Genomic DNA, 24,361 nt, shown 5'->3' on the forward strand with positions numbered 1-24,361 from the left:
GTTGTCAGAATGTCTTCTAAGAGCATTCGCTCAGTCAGCTTTCATGGTAGGTAAACTAGGTCTCTTTCCCCCAATCACAGTTCTGGTCCAGGAGGAAAAGGCGGGTTCCCAGATGACCTAAGAGTCTTTCTGAATTGTTAGGAAATGCAAAGCTGTTCAAATGAAACTTATAAACATATGACCAGGATATAAAGATTGATCTAGCTCCATACCTAGAGACCTGTGACTGCAGACCTCTATCTCACCCTGGCTCCCAGCAAATGACCCCAGCCCACCCGCACCACCTTACAGCAGCTGTGCACCATGAGGATGAAAGACCCTAGATCCATCTCAGAGAAATGACTACAGTAGGTCCTAACTGCTGGACAGATGTGAATTAGAGGCAGATAAAGCCAGCTGCCAGAGCTCGCCAGTAGTTAGGGTATCACTTTCTGATCTTCCGACTTGTGCTCACTCATTCAGCTAAAACAGAAGCCTACGGGTCAGGCCAGAATCACAGACTTTGAACAACATCTTCCTCCTCGCCATCATCAGCATGGCCTCTTTATTTCACTTTACCTTGACTGACTCAGTCTGCTGTTTTCACTATACACCCATCCCTTGCTCTTATGTAAGTTCTACCCCTGCAGCCCTACTCCTACTTGGGTGAGAGTCTTCCATAATGCCTTACTTCGTCTTTAGCGTTATTAGCATCTCTCAGTTTCACAATGCCTTTCTCAGGTTTTAAAATGGTAACTTATGTGAGTACTTAGACTTTTCCATTCCTCTGACTACTGGCAACCCAGTCTTAACCCTGTTTTTATTGCCCATTTAGCAATAGCATCTATAATAATGGCTTTCTCCAGAAGCTCTGTTGGCTAATTAGCAGGTGCTGTCTGGCTTGTTCTTCACGCCCTGGTTTTCTGCAGCACCCCTCAGCCTTTCACCCCGCCTCCTCTTGAAGCTCTTCTTTCCCAGTCAGCATGTAGGTTGTCAATCTCTTCCCTCATTACCCTTCCCTGGTCTGGTGTATTCCTTCCAGTCTTTGACATATTTTCAACCCGTTGCCCTTCTGGTAATCTCCATGTTGACAGTGTGATTACTTTTAATAGCTTTCGGTTTCATGAACCCTATAAATACTTGGCCCAGGCTGCCAAGCTGCACAATCAAACCTTACTGAGATCCAAAGGACACAGGTGACACCAGAGAAGCCACCATGGACACCACAGGAAAGGTGAGTGTGGCGCTTTGTGACGCACCATGTCACCCTCACTGCCATCGAGCAGTGCGTGTTTACAAGAAATTTAGATTTTGTGTTCTCTGATTGGATTGTTAACAAACTTTGATGGTAGTACTCAAAGTTTCCCAAGATGTGGAAAGTCTCCCACCACTGCCTAGAGAATGAATTTCTGACAAGTTTACGAGGGATAATTTGCTAATACTGTAGCAAAAGCTTTAAAATTTGCCTGTCATTTCATCTGAAAGCATATGGGACTGACATGCTCTTTGCTGTGCTACAGGGGCACCTCAAACTGGAAACTGACCCCAGTGAAAGAGTCCTGTGTGTTTTTATGAGCAGGTTAGCAGTGTCATGGTAAAGAACGTGGATGGAACCACATCTGTGGAGTATTAGGAAGGTGCAGTTACAATGTATTAGTCAGTGAGCCTTAAGTGGTCAGTAAAGATCACCGGAAAATTACTATCATGTTATAGGGAACATCAAGCCGCGACCCAGTCTGCTCGGTGTGGTCAGATGAACACACAGTGCACGCACAGAACATCGACGGAAGAACTCGCTCTACACCATTAGCAGTGGCGGGAGCTGGGCCTCCCCTGCTTCTTCCCCTTACATTAGTCTGTGTCACTTAGTATTTTGTGCTATCTGTATATTGCTTTTGAAATAAGGAGGTTTTTTTCCCTAAAAGCTGTTTTTGACAAAAGTTTTGAGTGAGAGCAAAATTATTCTAATTATGTTGTTCACAGACAGAAGAAGTATTGTCTATCCCTGTAGTTGGAAGCTCTTGTGAGCCATGGCCTTTCTCTTTGGAAGATAAAAACCTGTATTATCTCTTCCACTGGAGTCTGAATTTCTTGAAGACACAACAGATTTACTCTACTTACGATTACCAATGCAGAAATCATACCTATAAATGGAATACATTTGAAATTATACAAACTAGTATCACCGGGTACTAAATCTGAAAGTTAAGCCAGTCCACTCATTGAGGAAGGAGCTGTTGCAAGAATTCACAGAAAGATACTCAAGGCAATAGAAACAGCCTCTAAAGAGAAGCCTGGAAAATAAGAATTTGATTGTGTAGCGAAAGTGCTAATGTAAGTAGAAAAGGCAGAAACAACTAGCAACCAGGCTGCCCTGGGGCAACTCATTTAGACTGTAGCTTTGCATTATACAAAGAAACAATCTTCAAGTAAATATGAGTGAAGTATCTAAATATCAAACTGAAAAAAATTCAAAGAGAGGATAAGAAATTTATTTCTATATGGAAGATTTTCAGACTATGGAAATGGAATAAGTTACAAAGGAAAGACTTTTATAGACAAACATCACAAAACACATGAATCATTTCATATAAAATTGATATAAAAATAGAAGAGGAAAAACTTGTAAGACGAGCTGACAGATGGCAAGTTACTCTTTTGATGTTTAAAGAACTCATTTGCATTTAGCAAAAGGCACAAGATGCGAATAGGTCCGTAAATACATGAGCAAGTCTTCCACAGCTCCCATAATCATGGCGAATACTCACACTGCTACACTGAAAACATACCCATGAAGACAGTGGCTTTTCCTACCTGGGCAATGTTTTGTTTAATGATACAGTCAATGCTAAGTAAAATGGAATAAATGATAGCAAAGACAATTTATTATTCTGGGGAGTGAGCCAAGTGATTAAATCTTTCTGTAAAGAGATTTAGAAAGCAGCTTAGTCCTAACAATGACTCTATCCTCCCCAAGAAAGTTTCACTTAAGGAAACAAACCAATCAAGAAAAAATTATGAACAAATGTGTTCATCACAATACCCTTTGTAAGAGGAAAAGCAATGGGAACACTCCTATAGCCAGGTAGTTATTAAGAAAATTAGGATATACCCAAAAAAAATGGTCATTTCCAGTGTGACTATGAAGTTCTTCAAAGTCAAGAGAAACGCTTATAAACATGCCAGCGGCAATGGTTTAATAACTAGTGACTGGTTTAGGAAGAAGAAGAGAGGAAGAGGAAGAACAAAAAGAAGGGAAAGGAAAAAGAAGGCAAAGTTCCTCATATGGTATAATCTTAACTATTTTAAAACTATTGAGATTTTGTAAGTAAAAAGTATTTTGAAAGATTGCAAGAAAATTTACTAAATTCTTGGTAGTTTATGCTTGGAATACAGGTGACTTGGTTATAGTTATTTTTGGCTTTTTCCCTATGATTTTTGTACTTTTACAAATAATAGCAAGTGTGATTAAAAAAAAAAGAAAGCTTATTGGTAAATGCCATTTTATTTTGTGCCCATTAGACAATCACATGTCGGGCAGCCATTGCCTGGGCAGAAAAGTCTCGTCTTTCAATTGAAGAAGTGCAAGTTGAACCACCCAAACCTGGAGAAGTGCGCATTAGGGTAAGTCTAAGTCAGCCAGCCATTCCTTTTGAGGACAAAAGAAAATAATACTGCACTTCAAAAATAAGTATAGGGGCTGGAGAGATGGCTCAGCAGTTAGGAGTGCTGGCTGCTCTTCCAGAGGACCCAGGTTCTGTTCCCAGGACCCACATGGTGAATCACAGCCATGTGGAACTCCAGTTCCAAGGGATCCAGTGCACTCTCTGGCCTCCATAGGCACTATATGCACATGGCGCATAGACAACAACACAGGCCAAACACATATACACATAAAATAAAAATAAAAATAAATAAATCCTTTTATAAAATAGAAGTAGGCATAGACATGTGCAAATGAAATCAGCATGTGTCTGCATTTTGCTCTCCTCACTTTTCTTAGTAAAAGAAAAAGATTTTAAACTGATTCATTAATATTAACAAATACATTAGTGAATATTTAGAGGTAGTTGTTTGATTGAAACAGAATCTCAATATGTAGCTGAGGTTGTCCTCAAACTCATGACCCTCCTGCCTCAGCCTCCTGAGTGCTGAGACTATGAATTCAAGATTGGGGATATACTGACTAGGATCTAACAGCCTGTGGTATTGGTATTCTGTCACCATGGCTAGATACCCAAGATAATGAACTTAGAAAGAGAAAGGGTTCATTCTGGGTTGCAGCTATATGTGCCACCATGCCCAGCCTTAAAGAAAAATTTCAATGTACAGGTTTAAAATTTTGAAAATTGATTTACCCAAAGCATTGAACTTCACAATATTGGACCTAAAAGTTTGTGTTTCTTGATAGTGATGTTATTATTATATTTCTAAAAATAATCCAAAATTATTAAAATTTCCAAAAACCATTTTGTTTCAAAATTCTTTGTTGCATAGATCATATAGACTAGATTTAAAAAGACAAGTTTATTATGAGGTCTGAATGTGAAGCTATGTGATATTGGATAAATAGTTCTAAGTCTCTGGGCCTCCCTTCCCCATACCTAAATTGGTAGGGAGACCTTCTGTGTTCTTCTTGTCAAATACAATGAAGGAAGCAGTAATAAAACAGCAGAGGGCAGTCTAGAGATGCAGCTTACTGGGAGAAAGGGCTTCGAGGCCATGATCAGGCCTGAAGGTTGGGGGTGGGGCGGGTTGGGGGTAGTGGTGTTGGATGAAAACAATGCAATGTATGGAGATGGAAACATGATGGAGACTTGTGGAGGCGCACAGAGGTTTCCTGGTGAGATCTGAGCTTGCTTTACCTAGGAGGGCTGCATTAAGGGATGGCTTGACCACGTGTGTGGTTACCAGGTGATTGGAAGGGTCTGCATTTGGCCGTGCTAGGGGGAGGTCTTTTGCCCTGCCCCTTGGCATTCCTATAAAAAAAAAAAAAAAAAAAACATTAGAAGAGACAGAGGGTGCCCGATGGATATTGATCCAGGCCCTCCCAAAGCTATCCTGTGTTTCTGTCTGTCTCTTCTCCACACTCTCTTTCTACCTAATATTTCTTATCCCGCTCTCCTCAAGAGTACCCTGGAGAAAAAGTGGGAGCTGGCCTCCCACAGAGACTTAAAGGGGAGAGGCTTCTCTTTAAAGACTGAAGAGAAACTTCATCAAAAGTGAAAATGAGAGAGCTAGGAAGAGACAAGAGCAACCCTTAAGAGGGATGGATGGCAAGGAGCTCTGAGAGGCCTCATATAGGGCAGTGTACTTACTCCCCAAGCAAGTGCCCCCGAGAAGGCTCGGCGCCAGTCCCCAGAAAAACAAAGGGAAAATCTGGCTTGTTTAAGTTTTGGGGTGAGGGGGTTGTTGGGAAGTTTTATAGCACGTGATTTGGTTCAACATGGTGAACACCACAGAGACATGGAAGGACCGTGTTCTCTGCACCAAGCTGTCAAGTCGCAGCACAGACTGCCTCTTACCTCTGTAACAGCAAGAACCGCACAGAGGCTCAGCAGGGTGTCCTCCAGCAGCAGGGTCTGGCCTTTTCAATGGGATCTCTCTTTTACAGGTAGGTTTTTGTTCTAACACATGAGTGTTTTTTTAGAGATCAAGTGAGATAATTCATAACAAACAAAACAAAACTGAACACTCAGTCTCAAAAGAGGGAGAAAAAAATCATAAACCAGTTGTCTTTTGGTCACTTAATTTCTATACAGATGTTATCTTCAGGGATCTGCGGTTCTGATGACCATGTGCTGAAAGGGGAACTCTCAGTGAAATTTCCTTTAATTCCGGGTCATGAAGGAGCAGGAATTGTGGAGAGTGTTGGCGATGGAGTTAGCTCCGTGAAACAAGGTAGAAAATGGGAAACAAAATTTATTGGGAGCAGCATGCCAGGGAACTCCTGATCTGAAGAGGAGATACTCTGCACTGTTAGCATATTCGGCAGAAAAACAAGTTGGGTTTGCCTCTAGATTCTTCTAGTTAAGGACTTGTCATGTTATCAAATGAAGACAGTAATCCAAAGATCACTGTCACTTCTTTCTGACAAATACAGGGTGTGGAGAACCAGTTCCTGAGCCAGTCAGATAAAGGTTGATATAAGAGCAGAGAACCTCTGAACTTGTCCAAAGGGCCTTAGGCTTAAGAACTGCTGATGTTTTGATCCCAAGAATGTTTTAGAATGATGCCCATTCCAAAGTTGGAGTGTTTGACAAATGAATGGATGTTTTAATCAACTAGAATGTACTGCTTGAAAGTTACATGGCAGGATGATAGTTACATTTCAATGAATCTTCCCCAGTTGCATCTGAAAGGATCTTGACATGGTTATTCTTAGCATGCCTAAAACGATCACAGTGAATGAGCAATCACTCGTAGATGATGTTAATTCAGAAACCCCATAGTTAGGGACAGATGCGTAAAGAGACTTAGGAAAGTACATAGTAAGGCCGTTCATGGCCATCATTAGTGCATTCACAAAGTGTACAGCAATTGTGAGATGCCTACTGTGGATCAAGGAAGAGACACAGAAGTAAAGAGCTGACCATGCATTTCCCAGAATGTAGTATAAATAAGAGAGTTTACAGGCTAGCTCCTCTTTAGCCAGAAAGATTCTATTGGGGATTTTGTGGGAGACGATAATGAGCATTTGAAGGAAAAGAATAGTTAGAACTTCTCTGGATCTAGTATCTAGAAAATTTTAGAGTCAGTAAAGGTAAAATGTGCTTTATGTAAACTTAAAGAGACTTTTAAATGTCATCTTAAGGAATTTTCCTATACAACAAACATTTGTAAGGGCCAACACAAAGACAACACTGTAGACCCTGGCAGAGTCTACACGAGTCTGTGACTACTGCATAGGTCAGTCAGCCTTCTCCCAAGTCCCTCTCAGTCTGTCGCTCTAACCCCAGGGCATGAGCTGATCTGAGACCAAACATCATTAAGAACCTCTCCAGAACTCTTTCCAGTAATTGTTCCACAAAGAAAGTGAAAGAGAAAGAACTTTTTTTTCTCTAAGGTTGACACAGCTTAGAATCCATCAACAGCAAACCAGTGGCAGAGGCTTGCAGAGTGACGGTGTGGGAGTGGGCCACTCAGACTCCCAAGAGAGCTCTGACATTGCTGGGCTACCACAAACTGGCTATAACCAGCAAGGGATTACATTTTTGTTTTCATTTGCTTGTTTATTTTTCGAGACAGGATTTCTTTGTGTGTAGCCTTGGCTGTCCTAGAACTAGTTCTGTAGACCAGGCTGGCCTCAAACTCACAGGCTGCCTCTGCCTCCCAAGTGCTGGGATTAAAAGTGTGTGCTACCACTGCCCAGCAAGGGATTACATTTTTTTAAATGGAAAACAAAAGAATTACACTAGATGACTTTAAGATTCCTTCTTGGTTCTATCGCTCTATTTTCTGAGTCAAGAAAGGCAGCCCTACAACTCTCTACCATTCAGGCAATGTCTCCTCATCTTTATCCAAATAGTAACAATCTGAAACCAGGTAAAAAGTCGTGTGCTCTAACTGGAGTGTTACACTAGCTTCTATCATCTGTCCATGGCCTGTTTTAAGATAGTCGGTAAGATTCTATCGTTTTTTTTTTAATTCCATGAATAATTTCAAATTTATTGATTTATTTCCCCGTCCCTTACAGGAGACAAAGTTCTCACACTCATTATTCCACAGTGTAGAGAATGTGACGCCTGCTTGCACTCCCAAGGAAACTTCTGTGACAAGCAAGAGTGAGTAGATTTGATCCTTGCCCTTTTATCAAATTGCTCACATTGTATGTGCCTAATGGTGACCACATCTCTTTTCAACTCCTATGCCTGTACGTGGGTGTCTGTCTACATCACTGTGGGGCAGTGTTCTTCCATGTTCCGGGGTGATGCTGGACGGGACCTGTAGATTTTCCTGCCGAGGACAGAAGATTTATCATTCCTTCCGCACAAGCACGTTCACTGAGTACACTGTTGTGCCCGAGATTGCAGTGGTAAAAATTGATGCTGCTGCTCCTATGGATAAAGTCTGTCTCATAAGCTGTGGCGTTCCTACAGGCTATGGGGCTGCTGTTAACTCAGCCAAGGTGAGCAAGGTATTTGTTGTTAGGTCGCGAAGCACCCCGAAATGGGATTGCTAACGGCAATGTCCTAAAAAAACAATGACCTGGGTCTAACCCAGGCTGGATTCTTATTGGGTAAACAGAAGGATTCTTTTTTCTTTTTTTCTTTTTTTTTTTGGTTTTTCGAGACAGGGTTTCTCTGTGTAGCTTTGCGCTTTTCCTGGGACTCACTTGGTAGTCCAGGCTGGCCTCGAACTCACAGAGATCCGCCGGCCTCTGCCTCCTGAGTGCTGGGATTAAAGGCGTGCGCCACCACCGCCCGGCTTACAGAAGGATTCTTATCCAGTAAACAGAAACCTAAACTCGGTATCCCTCAGAAACCTCTTAGTGCGGGTTTCTGTTCATCGGGAAAGCAACTACCCCACCCCCAACAGCAAAGTGTATCTAGTTCCTGATTAACCTGTATCAGCTCAAAAGTCTCCAGGCTAACTCCCAGGTTTCCTGGCCCCCACCCATCTCCCACGCTTACTTGATGGGTGAAACTCAAACTCATTTTTCCCACCAAGCCGTTGTTCTTAACTCTCCCGCCCAGGCAGCAGTTTGTCCCCCAACAACTTCTTTCTACCCACAGTGGTCTAATTCCGGGGTGTGACTGCACCTCACTTATATTTGTGTGCTATCCGTCTATCATGGGGGGGAGGGATATCAAAACTAGTTCCAAATGATCAAAGTGTTGTATACATAGTTTCAAAAAGCTCACTAGTCTTTTTTAACTTGCTGGTTTATTTTCTTAACTGCCTGTGCCCAGCTTTGAAAATTAATAAAAGCACGCTGTATGAATCTGCAGGTCACCCCTGGCTCCACCTGTGTGGTGTTTGGACTCGGAGGGGTCGGCTCAGCCGTGGTCATGGGCTGCAAAGCCTCTGGTGCTTCTAGAATCATCGGGGTTGACATCAATGAGCAGAAGTTTCCCCGGGCAAGAGCCCTGGGCGTCACTGATTGTCTCAACCCTAACAAGCTGGAGAAACCCGTCCAGGAGGTGGTGATGGAAATGACCGGTGTCGGTGCTGACTTTGCCTTTGAGGTCATCGGAAAGGTTGAGACCATGGTGTGTTTACTGGGCACAGCGAGGGGGGGCTGCCTGAAATGCATAATCGTAAGGACTTCTGGAAATATGGTTTTTGGCCTGTGTGCCCCTAATGAAAAATGGAATATAAATTCACTCTACAGCCGTATTTTATGAACAAAGGCAAGATGCATGAAGAGATATAAAGTTATGGTACACAAAATTGAGATATGCAAAGAGCCATGAGATCAGTAATTTACTTTCCTCAACTCTAATTGTTTACACCTAAATAAGAAAATTATCAGATTCACATATCTTTATCTGTGTTCTCTAACAGAACTATACCTCCGTGTGTCAAGTTCTATGGCGACAGGAAATAATGACCTAGCTGGCATCCTCCTGAGTCATACAGTTTAGAGAAGAGGATGTATATACTCATTACATTGAAATGTGTGTCTAATTCCCTGGTCAAAGGCTGAAGGATATTAGTGTAGGGATGTAGGTGACAGAAAAGGGGCAAATAAGGTCAAATTTGAGGGGAAAGGAAAGGGAACAGAGTTAAGACAAAATAGATGAGAAAATGTGTGCCCGTGAATCACTGGAAAATGCGGTTTTTTAAATGAAACTTCCCCAGTTACATCTGTATTTATTACGTCCTGTTCTGTTTAGGAGAAATCAACTGAGCAGTGAAGCAGAGCCAGTGAAAAGTTAGACAAACACAGTGTGCGGCCTTTACGGCAGTGAAGAGTTTTATCGAACTTACCGTTTATTCTTGTCTGCCAGCATGGTGATCAGGGAGCGGGTTTTCGGGATGATAAATCAGTCAGTCAATACTTAGAACAACCCTACAAGGAAACCGAGCCAACAAGGCAGTTAAAGTGCTTGCCTGAGTCACACAGGTTGCAGAGTCTGCACTTTTTACTCCTACACTGAACTGACTCTCTGAGGAGATAGATGTCCATGACCGCCCCCCCCATCCCCCCCCCCCCCCCCCCCAGTGTCAAAGTTGAATATGAAGTTGCATCTACCCAAGAGAAGGTGACATCTCAGGGCATGCAGGATTCTTCCCCCGTGGGGTAGCTGGTATTAATGCATGGGGTGTGGCCGTGGCTGTCGCTGTCTTTCTCAGGTCGCTGCCTGGAACTCCTGTAACAACAGCTATGGTGTCTGTCTGATCGTTGGGCTGGCCCCGGTAGATGCACAGCTATCCCTTGAGGCGGCCAAGATTCTGTCTGGAAAAACCCTGAAGGGCGTGTGTTTGGGAGGTAGGTGGATGAGTAGAAAGGTACAATCACTTAGGTCCTCCTCTTAGGGGACCAGATATCTAGAGTAAATGTGTCCAAAGACTCCTCTTGAAATGAGAGTAACATTCTTCAAATTACTTTTTTTTTTTAAATCTGGGGGAGGGTGTAGCATCATGTAGGCATGTGTATGTATTCATGTGTGTGTACAGGTTCATGTGTGTACATGCATGTGTGTGGCTGTGCAAGCATGAGTATATGAGTGTGCATATGAAAGCTGGAGTTTGACATCAAGTGCTTCCTCTACACTGCTCATTTTTTGACACAGAGTTCCTCCCTACACCTGGAGCTCACCAGTTGGACAAAACTAGCTGGCCAGTGAGTTCCAGGGATTCTCCTGTCTCCACTTTCCTAGAGCTAAGATTACATGTACTTAACTACCATACCTGACTGTTTACCCTGGGTCCTGGGGACCTGAACTCATGGAAAGTACTTTACCCACCAAGCCATCTTCCCAAAACACCAAGTATTGGTGAAATTATTAAGGCCACTCCATGTAGTTAAAAGGAGATTTATTTAATGGCGTAACTTACAAATTAAGGGATAGGTAGGTCACGGGGTCTGGGGAAGGTGTATCGCAGTCCAGCGGTGTTCTCTGGTTGGAGCTCTGCTTGGCCCACCTCCACTGTCCAGGGTCCCAGAACAGAGAGAGCTCGCCGATCCAGATCTCGGGTCTCCAGGCGCCTCCCTTGGCCCCGCCTTGTAGGTGTGACAGTTGCCGAAGCCTCAATGGGGGTTGGAACTTCCAGATCAAAACTGGAATGGCTACCCACTACAACCAAGTTAATTTTAATTAGCTAAATAAAATAATGGAGCCATTGAGGATTATAATTTTCCTCCAACAAAAAAAATATTTTTACAGCAATTAGAACAATTTAATCAACTTTGGTTCTGCACTGATGGCTTCACAGTTTATTGTGCTACTTTAATAGCAATGCCTTTTAGTGTCTTAAAGGTCATTATAAGCACTAAACTGGTACTTTTGAACATGTGTTTCTGTCTTCCCAGAAAAACCCTGATTTCTGAGCAATATTGATTAGCTGATTTAAAAATTAATACTCCTGTTTCTATCCACTCATCTAGTGGTGAGTGCCCATGCCACCTCCATGCACATGAGCAAAGAGGGCTCCCATGCTCTCTCTGTGCTAATGGATGGATACAGTTTCCACACTACCTCTATGTGTGTAGAGACGATTCCCAGGCATGTGAGAAAATCCCAGAATATGGGTTGGTAAAGTGAAAAGATTATCTTTTAACTTGGTAATATGAATATTGATCCAGATTTTATTTAAAGGATGACTAGGTAACAGAACTGTCTATAGAAGCCACATTTAACAGCAGCTGTCAGTGGCTTCTCAGACACAAATGATTTCTCCTTTATTTTCAATGATAAATTTTCAGAGAGTATCTTACTCATCTCTCATGACCTGCTTGATTTTTTAACTCTTTTGATTGACTAATACTTCTTATTTTTATTACACTTACTTTATTATTATTTGTGTGTTTGGATATGCGTGAGCGCGCGCGCGTGTGTGTGTGTGTGTGTGTGTGTGTGTGTGTGTGTGTGTGTGTGTGTTGCTAGAGTTTTCCTGCCTGACCCACAGTTAGGACAAATCTTTTTCATCCGCCAGTCTCACAACCCCTCAGACCCAACCAAGTAAACACAGAGACTTATACTGGTTACAAACTGTATGGCCATGGCAGGCTTCTTGCTAACTGTTCTTATAGCTTAAATTAATCCATTTCTATTAATCTATACCTTGCCACATGGCTCATGGCTTACCAGCATCTTCACATGCTGTTTGTCATCGTAGCAGCTGGCAGTGTCTCTGTCTCAGCTTTCCACTTCCCAGCTTTATTCTCCTCCTTGTCCCGCCTATACTTCCTCCTGCCTGACTACTGGCCAATCAGTGTTTTATTTACCAACCAATCAGAGCAACACATTTGCCATACAGAACATCCCACAGCACTTCCCCCCTTTTTTTTTCAAAAAGGAAGGTTTTAACCTTAACAAAGTAAAATTACATATAATTTGGGAATTTTTTCTCTTACTACTTCCTGCTGGAGGGGGGCGCTATATCTTATGGGGACACAAAGAAAATTTTAGGATTATGGAATAGTCCATGAGACTGTATTGTCTGAGCCAGTTGCCTTCAAACCATTCTGGATGTTGGATCATCTGGGCCATGGTGTCATCGGAGACCTTTCAGGAGGTCTTGTCTGGACAAACCTGATGTATCTTAATCTGGAACAAATCCATAGCCTCTGGCTTTCTGCGGGAACAAAAGCAGAGTCTCCTTTCCAAAGCAACACATCCTTACATCCAAATTTTGAAGCCAAGGTATCTTTAAAATATACATATTGGTTTAACTCAACATCTTTTACAATCAAATGTTTTTCTGCAGTTAAAAATCCCAAAGACAACACAATCCAGATTCTCTGTGTAATATTCATCTTTATGTGGCTTATTTTTTATATTAATTTTATTGTCTCTTTAAAGACTTTATTTTTTAAAACTATGTATTTGTTTATATAACTGTATATATCACCTTTTTTGTCTCTTTCAAGCCTACGTATATTTTACACACATTGTAAACTATTACATCTGAATCTGTCTTATTGTGAATCTATTGCTTTAAACTTCAGCATTTGTAAGACTGAAACGGGGCTATGGCTGCTGGCTCTGCCCACCTCAGCTTCCCAACATGGCGGTGGTACGTTTACCGCCAGCTCTGGGAGCTATCGTGGGTCTATGCTTCTATCAAAGCAGCGTGTAGCCCAGAAACCTCTTTTTTTTTTTGTTTTGTACTAGCAAAGGCTAAATCCACCACGCAGCTTAATGTGCGACTTGCAGAAGCCTCATTCCTGCCATACGGCAGGTCGAGCACGCACGCTAGGAACCCACCTGTAGCTCAAACCGGCAGCTGCCGCTCATTTGAGAGAAACAATTAGGAAGCTGTTTTTAGCTCCGTTTTAGAATCTTTTCTCAGGTTTTAGGTGGAAACTCTTGCCAACTCGTTGGGCGCCATTTGTAGCTAGAGTTTTCCTGCCTGGCCCACAGTCAGGACAAATCTTTTTCACTCGCCAGTCCCACAGCCGCTCAGACCCAACCAAGTAAACACAGAGACTTATATTGGTTACAAACTGTATGGCCATGGCAGGCTTCTTGCTAACTGTTCTTACAGCTTAAATCAATCCACTTCTATTAATCTATACCTTGCCACGTGGCTCATGGCTTACCAGCATCTTCACATGCTGCTTGTCATGGTGGAAGCTGGCAGTGTCTCTGACACAGCCTTCCACTTCCCAGCTTTATTCTCCTCCTTGTCCCGCCTATACTTCCTCCTGCCTGACTACTGGCCAATCAGTGTTTTATTTACCAACCAATCAGAGCAACACATTTGCCATACAGAACATCCCACAGCATGTGTGTGTGTGTGCGCGCGCACGTGCCAGGGCACACATGAGGAGCTCAGAGGCTGACTTGCCAGAACCGGTGCCTTACCTTGTGGGTCCTAGAGATCTAATTCAGGTTGTCAGGTCTCTACAGCAGGAGCCTTCATCAGCTGAGCCATCTCACCAGCCTGGTTGGTCTCAGGTCATATTATTAATAGCCATTTTGTTTTGCAGATTATAAAACCAGAGACTGTATTCCCCAAATAGTAACTGATTATCTCCAAGATAAGATTAATATAGATCCATTAGTGACTCATCAGCTACCTTTTAACCAACTCCACAAAGCCTTGGAACTGTATCATGCAGGAAAAACGTGAGTTTTTGGTCATCACCTATATTCTGATAACTCATGAAGGAAATTACTACTTAACTATTTTAAGCGGTTTTGTTTAAAGGAGGCACTTTTTGGACTTTTGGTATCTTTTATACGCATCTCCCTATTTCCTAATGTCATCAAGTTAGGAAAAGGCTTTACCTGCAGTCTCTCTTTGGGAAAAGCCTACTCCATCAATTTCAGAAGGATAGTGGATTCAACATAACACAAAGAACTGTAGTTTCCACGTTGGTCAATAGTGTTTATTTGTCTGACTAGAGAAATTATCTATAACAAATGAATTGAATTTCTGGTGTCAGCAATTTTGCAAAAATATCTAAGAAACATGTTGAGACTCCCGCCAAGGGTACAAATCCTTGTGTAATAGTTTAACAGTGGAAGGTAAACCTTGGCACGGGGGCACCACAAAGCCAGACCATGCAACAGAGCCCACATGGGAGGTTTACTGGTGGGGGTGGGGGTGGGGGGGATCCGGGTGCAGAGGCAGCCTCTGGGCAAGAGCTGAAGGAAGAGAGGGGGGCAAAAGGACTTGCTTTTTATAAGGGGATACAGTGTATGCACATAGAGAGAGCACTCTACCGGGTGGCTGCAGCAGTCAGTGTCACCTTGGTGGCGGTGGCTGCTGTGTCCTGCTAGGTCCCAGAGGGCAGGCTGGTGTAAATGCCTGAATGCCAGCACCTTGTCATGTTTTCTGAATGATGGTCTACCGTGTGTTAGCACAACTGTAGGACTGCAGCATTTACTCCCCGAGGACTAATTCGCTGACATGTCCCTTAAATGCTCAAAAGTTGATAGCAGACTGTTGCTGTGTGTGAGCAATTTCCTGGGAACTTATATTATACACACACACACACACACACACACACACACACACACACACACACACATCTACTTACCCCAGAAAGGGAATGAACAGTAGGCCAAAGTATTGATTGCACCAGAGTCCAACCTGGATAACCGCTGAGTTTTTATTGGGGTAACTAACAGGCATGAAGGGATATTCACAGGAACAGGGATGATTCTAAAGCAACTTCATCACAGAAAAGATGATTCAGGAAGGCTGCATCCTTGGAACTCTCTGCATGACTCATAGGCAGCTCAACAGATCCCAGGGACCTATCTGCAGCTGGGCTGCTTAGAATCTCCTCTTGAGCAGTTTACCACTTCTATGGCTCTGGGGAGTAGCTATAGGTCTTGCAAGCTTCAGCTTTCCCAGACTGGTGAAGCTTGTTTACCTCCAGACTTTCAGGAGCCTCCTTTCTCCCTTCTGGAGCAAATGTTTCAATTTGCCCTGCAATTGCCTTCCAGGACTGCTACAAGTGTGGCAGGTTCAGTGTAGAGCAAGAAATAAACAGTAAAGAAACTTTAATGAATGGACTTTTCCCCTTCACTTTGAAGCAAGTCTTCAGTTCATGTTCTTTCCCCAACTCTGCCTGCACATTTGCTTAATGATTTTTGTAAGAAAACCTTCACATTTTTGCCCTATTTTTTCCTGGTCAAATTTCACCGGGAATGTCAACCCATTTAAGACAAGAACAAAGCTCCAGGAAAACTCATCTGAAATTTTTAAATGATTATTGTGTATGGGAGAAGGCATCTGCCAGGCAGTGGACATACCGCAAGAAGAAAGGAACCAGAGAAAGTCATCTTTTTCTTTCTGGTCCAGATGTTAGACAAGATGTTACAGCAGCAGGATGTTGATAAGAAGCTGCACCTGAGATCCTGGGATCTTCTGTGGTTGTGCAGCCATGGGGAACTGTGCTTGAAGAGGATGCCTTCCTTTTCTGTATGACATTTGATTCCAATCCAGACCCCACTCAGATGCCAGCTGTTACTTAGATGAATTAGAGTGGAGATGAAATCAAGATGGGAATGGTTGGGCATTGAGCATCCTTAGGGTGCCACTCACATCACTGTGCCGAAGGCGGTGCTTCCCAGGCATTTCATGATCAAATGTTTTACGTTTCAGCATCCGCTGTGTTCTACTCTTCTGAGATCTCAATGCTAAAAGTGCAAGAGCATCCTGAAGGGCTTTCCGGTTCCACCTCTGGTTATTCCTGAGCAGCCGGAAGAGATGATGGATGCATCAGCGGCAGGAATACAATGCAGCTGTGCAATAGGAAATGAAGACCCCTTGACTATACTGATAATAAAACAAGTGGGAAGAACTGGAGCTGTGCAACTCACGCTGAGACCCTAAAAAGAGAAATGATGGCATTCTATTCATGATAGTATTGATCATGTCCACAAACCAACTGCCATAAGTTCATGGAAGCTGTCCCCATGTTCATATCTTCCAGATACTTTCATATGTGCAGATTTCCCTGTATATTCCACACCACTTTCCCAACCTGCTGTGGAGTCATCACTGAGAGGGCCGGGGAGCCAGACCAAAGCCATGACAGGTTTCTAATAGCCCTGCCAGGGACCAGGCCTTAGTCTCAGTTTACTAGAACTGGCTGGAGCTGAGCAAGCAGTTCTTGGGAAGACCGCAACTCAGGAGCAACCAATCAACAGGCGCCTACAACCTTCTGCTAGTTCAGCAGGTGCCCCACAACCTTCTGCTAGCTCAGCAGGCACCCCACAACCTTCTGCTAGCTAAAGATAGCTTTTCCTACCCTGCTGCTAAAAGGTCCCTAACCAGTACAGCCTCCCACCAATCAGCCCCCAGACTAATCTTTCCTCCACCCATTAGCCCCAGACTAACCCTTCCTCCCTGGAATTCCCCTAACCCTGTTTAAAAGAAGCCTGTGAGCTTTTCTGGTGTCACCTTTTGCCACCCCAAGATGCTGGAAATTTTGATAAACACTCTTGTTGATTGCATATGTGACTGGTGGTCTTTTATGGGACTTCTCTTGGATCCTAACAGTCGTCAATGAAAGGCACTCTCAGATGCAGTGAGCCATCTTCTGTCCTTCAGGGTTTGCATCAACCATTGCTATTACTCATGAAGGAGTGAGGCATGGCTCCCAGCTGCCTATTTGGGAAATTTTACAACTTACAACCCAGGGAGAAGATACAGGATCTTCTCAGAGGGACTCGGCCACATCTCTAGCACCCCACCCCCTATTCCTACCAAGCCTTTTCTTTCAACAAACTCAGTGTAGTCATCTCATTTGGAGTTGAAAGAGGGAAGAGAGGGAACGAGGTTTAGCTCTTCTTATTCTCAACTTTTCCATCAATCGTACTTCCTACTTTTGCCTTCACTCATTAGCATTCATCCAATCCTTTAGGTTTTAAAACATGAGGAAAAGTCCTCTTACATTCTCCACTCTGCTCTGACCCTGCTAGTTTTTAACTGGAATCCACCATTTCACAGATAAAGGGAACTATGTATAGTGCTGCACTCTTAGTTTTCAAAACAATGTTTAAATTGCATTGTTTTCGTATTTTTAAACTCAGTTTTAAAAATACTAAAATGTGCTTTCAAAAGAGGTATCTGAATGTGTTCCCAGTTTTGTATCTAGATTTAGGTTTTCATCACCAATTTTTAAAAAGCTGTGACAAATATGATAAAATAACAGTGTGGGGGGGAATGTTGGTGACATAAGACAAACGTATAGAAGATATTTATATATCATAGAAAATGGTAATAAATACTTAATATGTAAAGAATGCTTATAAATTAATAATATATGATAATATCATATCCCAGTGGAAAATTAACTAGGTCAGAAACAAGTATCTTGCCAAATAAAAAGTACTAAGCAATGGGCTAATGAGATACCTCAGTGGGTAAAGGTGATGGCTGGGAAGTCTAAGAACCTGAGTTCAGTCTGTGGGACCCATGTAAAGATGGGAGGGAAAAATCTGGGTCAATCAAGTTGGCTCTGCTCCTCCACGTGCTGTGGCAGAAGCATACACACACATTGAGTGCTCGAACACATGTACAAAGAATAATTGTTTTAGAAAAGAAAAAAGAAATACTAAATAATGATGTAATTGTTCATATCATAGGTTGTCAAAACACAAAATAGATGGCACTCTGCGTGTATCAAAGTGTGGGGAAAATATGAGAGCATACAGTCACAATAGAGCTGTGTACATCAAGATGCTCATGGAACATGCCATCACATCATGACCTACCTAGTTTAAAGAGTCCACGAGGTCTCAGCTGAGCAGAAACTGGTCTGGCAGTGAGCAACTGAGAGTGTTCTCTAGGGGTAGAAGAACCTATGCAAATGCTGTGAGACTGGAGACAGAATGTTCAAACTTACTGCAGCATGCAGAGGACAAGCAGAATGGCTGTGGATGAGATTAGGGAAATAAGGTAGACAGGATGCTCTAATGGACCTTTTTCTTCAAAGACACTTGTATAAATACTGATTGTAACTCTTCAAATTAGAAACAGCCAAAGTGTCCAGTAGTTGTTATTGATGGAATATCATTTTTCCCTTAAATCATGGTATGTCATACAACTTTTTCAAATGATAAAATATATTACTAAGCTTAAAAATGAACCACAATATTAAGGTAGTTTGCAAATGCACATGCCTGTTATGATTGTTTTGACATATATAAGTAAACAAACAAATAAATCTGGGAGTCTTTGTGTTGAAATGATTAATTGACTGGTAGGAGTATATTCGTTGTAAGGTGGAAATTGAGGTGTTTTAAAATAGCTTGATTGGAAATGATACAGAACTGCTGGCCCATTCCAGTTCTACATCTGTCATACTAACCCCTTGGCAATACCTCTCAGACCGTCCAGATAGAAGCTGTCTTCAGTCTTCAAGGACTGACTCTAAGACATTGGGTGGTTTTAAAAAGAGAACATCTCAGTTGGTCAGGGGTGCACAACATTAACAAGTGAGACAGGTGAGAGAGGAAAGAAAAAACCCTGAAGAGAAGAAAATTTGAGGACGGTAAAAAGGATGTGCACATGGCTAGTGAGTAGGCAAACCAATCAGCAGGCAGCTAGCAAGGAAGTCAGTGTGAACGTTCTGCCTTTGCCGACTTGGGTTGCCAAAGAAATCAGTTTCATTTGGTGACTTCTCCAGAAGAACTGAAAGTGTAGCTGTGGAGCTATGTGGCAGGCTGCCTCTGTAATCTCTGCCAGTTTTCTACCCAACAACACCCTGCCAGGCCAGTATAAATCATGTCACTCCCTAGAAGCTCTCGTTGGGTGGAGCTCAAATTCTCAAGCAAGGGAGCCCTTCTCAGTTCCTGTGCTTTGCTTCAGGAACTAAGGCCCTGGAAACTCAAGCCACCCCAAGCTAGTGGCTTTTAGATTCTTGTCTTTTGATTTCAAAGAATGAAATTCATGGACCCCAGAAGGTAAGTTTTAAAGGGGGGGGAGTTATTTTTATTACAGAAAGCTGAAGAGAAAGAAAGAAAGCAGCCCCTAGCTACAGGAGGGGTCCCAGGAGTGGGATGCCATCGAGGGCCACTGCCTTGAAGTTGACAAGGCTTTGTTGGGTGAAGGATGGAAGAAGGGGAGAGGAGCTGATTCAAGGTGCCCAGGTGCCCCATTTCAGCCACACTGCCCCCTCAGGGGGGAAGAAACATGGAACAAACAGACCTCCTCTTTCTGACACCCCAGCCTCTGGTCATGGCAGAACCAGAGACATTTTGGCTGAAACGTATCTGGCCTCTTTCAAAGGACCAGGATGCTCACATACTCAAGAACATTTTTGACTTCTAGCCAGGAAAGAAAACTGTCCACTCTTCAGGAACACCTTTACCTGAAAACTGCCTGGCCAATCTCCTGCTAGCAATCTCCTGCTCTCAGCATTTCCTTTCCCTTCCTGAGGAGACAACGCTAACTGCTGTTAGGAAATTGGGGTGAAAATCAATCTGGGTTCTACAAGTCGAGGCGGGGGTTCGGGTGCGTCTAATGGCTTGCTCCTGTAGTGGGCCTATCTAAAAGGCCCCCAGAAGTGCTTCTATGGCTTTATTTGTATAATTGTCTGGTAAAGGGAGAGGGGTCTTTGGCTCCTGAGTAGGTGACGGGGAGAAACAATAAGTGAAAGGTGAGTCTGAGGACACGGAGTAGTTCCTATGGTCCCCATTCTTGTAGATTTTCAGGAGTTAGAGGGTGACTAATGGAGCCCACAGAGATGGAGTCAGACCATCACAGCCCCTCTGAGAGTGGACTGACTGTAACTAAGAGACAATGAAGTTAAAGCAGCAGTTAACTGCACAAAGCTCAGGATGTAACAGGATGACTATTAAGATTATAAGAGATCCCCTTCCACCACAAAGACACAGCTCACTTTCAGAGCTGTTCACCATCGGCAATGATGTTGTCTGTCATGGTCTGAACGGTTTTGCAGGTCTTGTAAAGCAGATAATACATGAACAGAATTACCAGGAATATTTAGATACCCAGCATCCAAGTTTGATAACAGTACAAGTGTTCCCTTGGGCTGCTGGGATATCTCAAGCTATTCCTGTTTGTATGATTGTCTTTCATATCATTTGAACTTCAGAATTAATTAATGGTGACTAGGGGACACTGTAAAGGGGAGAGGAACCTCATCCACAAAAGCGTGTTTTGTGTAATGTAACCAAGATGCTAAAAATATGTGTTTTTACATAAATTTCTAACGTCTTCTGACTCAAAATGAGTGTTGTAGGATAACCCAAATTTTTCATCTTACTCCGGTACGCAGGTGCTGCCGTCTTTCCTTGTTTGTGTTTTGTTTTGTTTTCCAAATATTTGCATTAAAAGTTTGCCACCTTTCATCCGTCTGTTCCTCTGTCATCAGACTTGGTCAAAGGGATAAGTCCCCAACCAAAAATCTACAGCAGCCACTTTAATGAATAGTAAATTCAGCTATCCTGTTTGCCTTTCAAATGCCAGTAATGATCTCGAATTCAGATCTCAGTGGGCGATAGTAATTAGTTGCATAAAGAATTTATGAATCTATAAAAATGACTAGGCCACAGATCTTTTTCTTCTTAATTGGGGCAGAGAGTGAGATCCAGAAAGCCTTACCCACAAAGCCTACAAAACTAGCCTATAAGAAATGCCTTAAACAGAGTGCAAAGGGGAAGGCCGGAAATCTCTAGCTAAGGACGACTAGACGTGGCTGGAGGCACTGGAGCAGGATCATAGGCGCTCCAACTGTAGACCTGGAGCTCGCACATTAAAATCCACAAATCTGAGTGGAGATTTAAAACGCTAATGAGGAACAAGGTGCAAGATGGCACAGCTAGAACAAGCAGACAAAAGCCCAATTATGCAAACGAGCCAGAAAGCTTGTACTGTGCGACACAAAAGTCCCTCAGTTTGTGCAGCAGGGTGTTGCTTTTTGCTCTGGCCCCTTTCTCCTCTGGAAATGTATGTTTTCCTAATAAGCTCCTATTTCTGCTTCTATCCACAGGTCTCTGCTCAGCTCCTTATTCTGGAACATAAGATCGTGAAACCCTTTCGAGGTGCCCACGGAACCCAGATAGCTGCCCCTTGTCAGTCGGTGAGTCAGAAAACAGGTTAGGATTTTTGTTTCTAATCTCTTAAGCTTTCTACTCATTCTGGGGTGCCTGAGAGTAATTACTCCAAGTTGTGAACAAGAGCAGGCGACATACTTTTAGGGAGATGACGTTTGGAGACTCCAGTGACTGGATAATCCGGTTGTGGGCCGAGATCAGGTAATGAACCAGATGCAAGAAAACCATCTTGCATCAAAAAGCTCCCTGTAAAATCACACCCACCCACATGCCACAGCAGGTCCCGGGAAAGACTACCAACCTCACAGGAGCGGGGAACACGTTCCTTTGTGCTCTCTCCTCACGTGCATGCCTTCCTCCGCAGCCCCTCCCTCTCTTCCTTCTTTACCCCTTTCTTCCTTTACCTCCGCCTGCTTTCCCCAATGATGCTCACACAGTCGTGGGCACTAGGAACCGAGGGGCTATCTGGATTCTCACTGCTGTTCAGAGGTCAAGGGTCCCGGCCTCAGCCTCTGGGCACTACAGCGTCAGAAGAACCAAGTGTCACATGATCTGGATGGCTCTGGGCCTCAACAATGGTGCCTCAGCTCCAAGTCTGGGGCAGTCCCTGCTGGCTCTGCCATACACTGCCTCCTCCCCGCGCTTCCCTGATGGTGGAGATTCACTCAGCTCTCCCCATTCTGAGAACTCCTCCTTGGCTCTGCTGGAGACATCCCCACTGTTCGGGTTACTTCACTTGGTTTTCGGTTACTGTGTCCTTTCTACTCATTTAGTAGACATTTCCCTCCTGAGAATACAGACTGTGTCTGCCAGTTAGCAAGACATTCCTTCCAACACGGGATCAAGAAAAATAAGTCTATCATTTGTTCTTTTAATCTGTTTGGGTGTCTGGGAAAAGACCAGAGCCGTTAGTGCAGGACATTTTTAGAGCCTCATGGGAGAGGCCTTCCGAGGTGTATAGGATATAGTCTCAGAGAGGCCCATAACAGAGACTTGTTTCCCAGTCTTGGGAAAGTTATCATGGAACATAGTTCCTAGAGAAACAGCACCAGTGTGTCTCATCCTCCTGTAAGCTGTGCTCAGTTCTCCAGAGACACCTGGTGGATTTGACGGGATGCCCCAACACACCAGGTCTTCTGAAGGCCTCCATACACGGATTAGAGGGCGCTTGCATTCTTGTCAGTCCCCAAGGAAACTCAATGTCTGGCTCCCTGCCACAGTGTAAGCTCAAGAACTAGACCATGTATGATCCCGAGGAAAGGGTGCGGATACCATAATGCCATTCTGATCCTGAGTAAAGGTTGTGGATACTGTAATGCCGTTCTGATCCTGAGGGAAGGGTGCGGATACTGTAACGCCATCCTGATCCCGAGGAAAGGGTGCGGATACTGTAATGCCATTCTGATCCTGAGGAAAGGGTGCGGGTACTGTTAACACCATCCTGATCTTGAGGAAAGGGTGCGATACCGTAATGCCGTTCTGATCCTGAGGAAAGAGTGCGGATACCGTAATGAAGTTATGATCCTGAGGAAAGGTTGTGGATACTGTAACGCCATCCTGCCCCATACAGGCTGGTGGTGAGAGGTTTGGTCAAAGGATGGAAGAGCCTATATTTGGTCTTGCCTATTCATTACCCTAAGGAAAGTGGGATATGGGAGGAAGCTAGAAGCCATACAAGTGGATAATTGACTCAGAACCCCATAATTTTCTGAGAGCACAGGCCCTTTTAGAATAGGAGCTTGGAATTACAACACCCCAACAGGAAGCAATAGATGTAGGGTGATGATTGAATGCCACCCCCAGAGACAAGATCAAAGAGGTTACACAAGAAAGGGAAAGAAACCCTGCCCTGTTCAACAGGCTAGTTACAGCCATTAAATTTTAAAGTTATCTCAGCTGTCATCACTTGGGCATTTAGCTCTTAAACAGGGAAAGAGGAGAGTCTGAAGAGCAAGCTTCACCTCTGATAAACACAGACACATACATGGCTATATAGAGAGATAAATAAATATATCATAATGTATATATATATATATATATAAATATCTTTGACTAGGGCCTTTCTTACACTTCAAAGATACACAAATATAAACTTCTACTTTCTTTTGCTGGAAGAGATTTTTAAATTTTTTTAATCATATTTTATGTATTGTAATACAGATTTCATATTTAACACTGTATTAGAATAGTTTACATTTTTTAAACAGGAAAAAAGGAGCGTGATTTCTTATCTAATGTAACTGTCATGTGCGAGAAACACGTGGCTCCACATTAGCCACTCCATTAGGAGGAACCACCTCAGAATCACTTGAGAGTCTGTAGAAAGGCAATGTTGTGACAGCGCCTGGCATCGGACCCCTCTTTCACATTCTCTCATTATTATATTGTGAAGTGAGAATCCACCCTCAACTTCCTTCAAGGTCAAAATTTCAACTTTGCAAGGAGAATTCTCAGTTGACATAACTTTCTGTAATATTATTAGCCATTTTTTTTATTGGCATCCTTATCGCCTACAAATTGCAATTAAAATTGTGGTGAAATAAATCGTAACTATGAGAAATGGACTGCTTTTTCTCTACATAGGCTCCTCTTGTGGAGTGGGCTTCAAGTTAAATCAGACATTGTGTGGCTACTCCAACAAGTTCTGTGCCACCATTGCCTTAGCACTTCTTGCACACAGCACAGATTGTAGGTCAAGGGCTTTTTGGCTGGGTTGCTGCCCACATTTC

General features: G+C 43.2%; 2 protein-coding genes and 1 long non-coding RNA gene across 4 annotated transcripts in view; 2 read left to right on the forward strand and 1 right to left on the reverse strand.

Annotated features, from left to right (window-relative positions):
* The first annotated feature begins 1,195 nt into the window (after window positions 1-1,195).
* Window positions 1,196-16,236, forward strand: LOC128105080 (alcohol dehydrogenase 1-like). The gene is made up of 9 exons (XM_052729926.1): window positions 1,196-1,213; window positions 3,502-3,603; window positions 5,742-5,880; window positions 7,676-7,763; window positions 7,888-8,107; window positions 8,931-9,191; window positions 10,279-10,414; window positions 14,081-14,219; window positions 16,210-16,236. The coding sequence occupies exons 1-9, from the start codon at window positions 1,196-1,198 to the stop codon at window positions 16,232-16,234; spliced, it is 1,128 nt and encodes a 375-aa protein (XP_052585886.1). The 3' UTR covers window positions 16,235-16,236.
* On the reverse strand, window positions 15,799-23,592 carry LOC128105085 (uncharacterized). 2 transcript variants are annotated; one of them, XR_008216199.1, is made up of 3 exons: window positions 21,934-23,592; window positions 18,327-18,485; window positions 15,799-16,436 (listed from the first exon to the last, which is right to left on the reverse strand). It is a non-coding gene; the product is annotated as an uncharacterized LOC128105085 (long non-coding RNA). The 2 variants fall into 2 exon arrangements; XR_008216198.1 differs by lacking the exon at window positions 18,327-18,485.
* The window catches only part of LOC128105078 (alcohol dehydrogenase 1-like), a 28,838-nt gene continuing 25,433 nt past the window's right edge, over window positions 20,957-24,361 (forward strand). Inside the window, exon 1 of the mRNA XM_052729922.1 lies at window positions 20,957-21,658. The gene's annotated coding sequence lies outside the window, so the exon portion shown is untranslated. The remainder of the gene's footprint in view (window positions 21,659-24,361) is intronic.

This window comes from Peromyscus californicus, unplaced genomic scaffold (assembly GCF_007827085.1).
Source record: "Peromyscus californicus insignis strain IS unplaced genomic scaffold, ASM782708v3 Scaffold_9__1_contigs__length_137607984, whole genome shotgun sequence".
NCBI classification, from domain to species: Eukaryota; Metazoa; Chordata; class Mammalia; order Rodentia; family Cricetidae; genus Peromyscus; species Peromyscus californicus.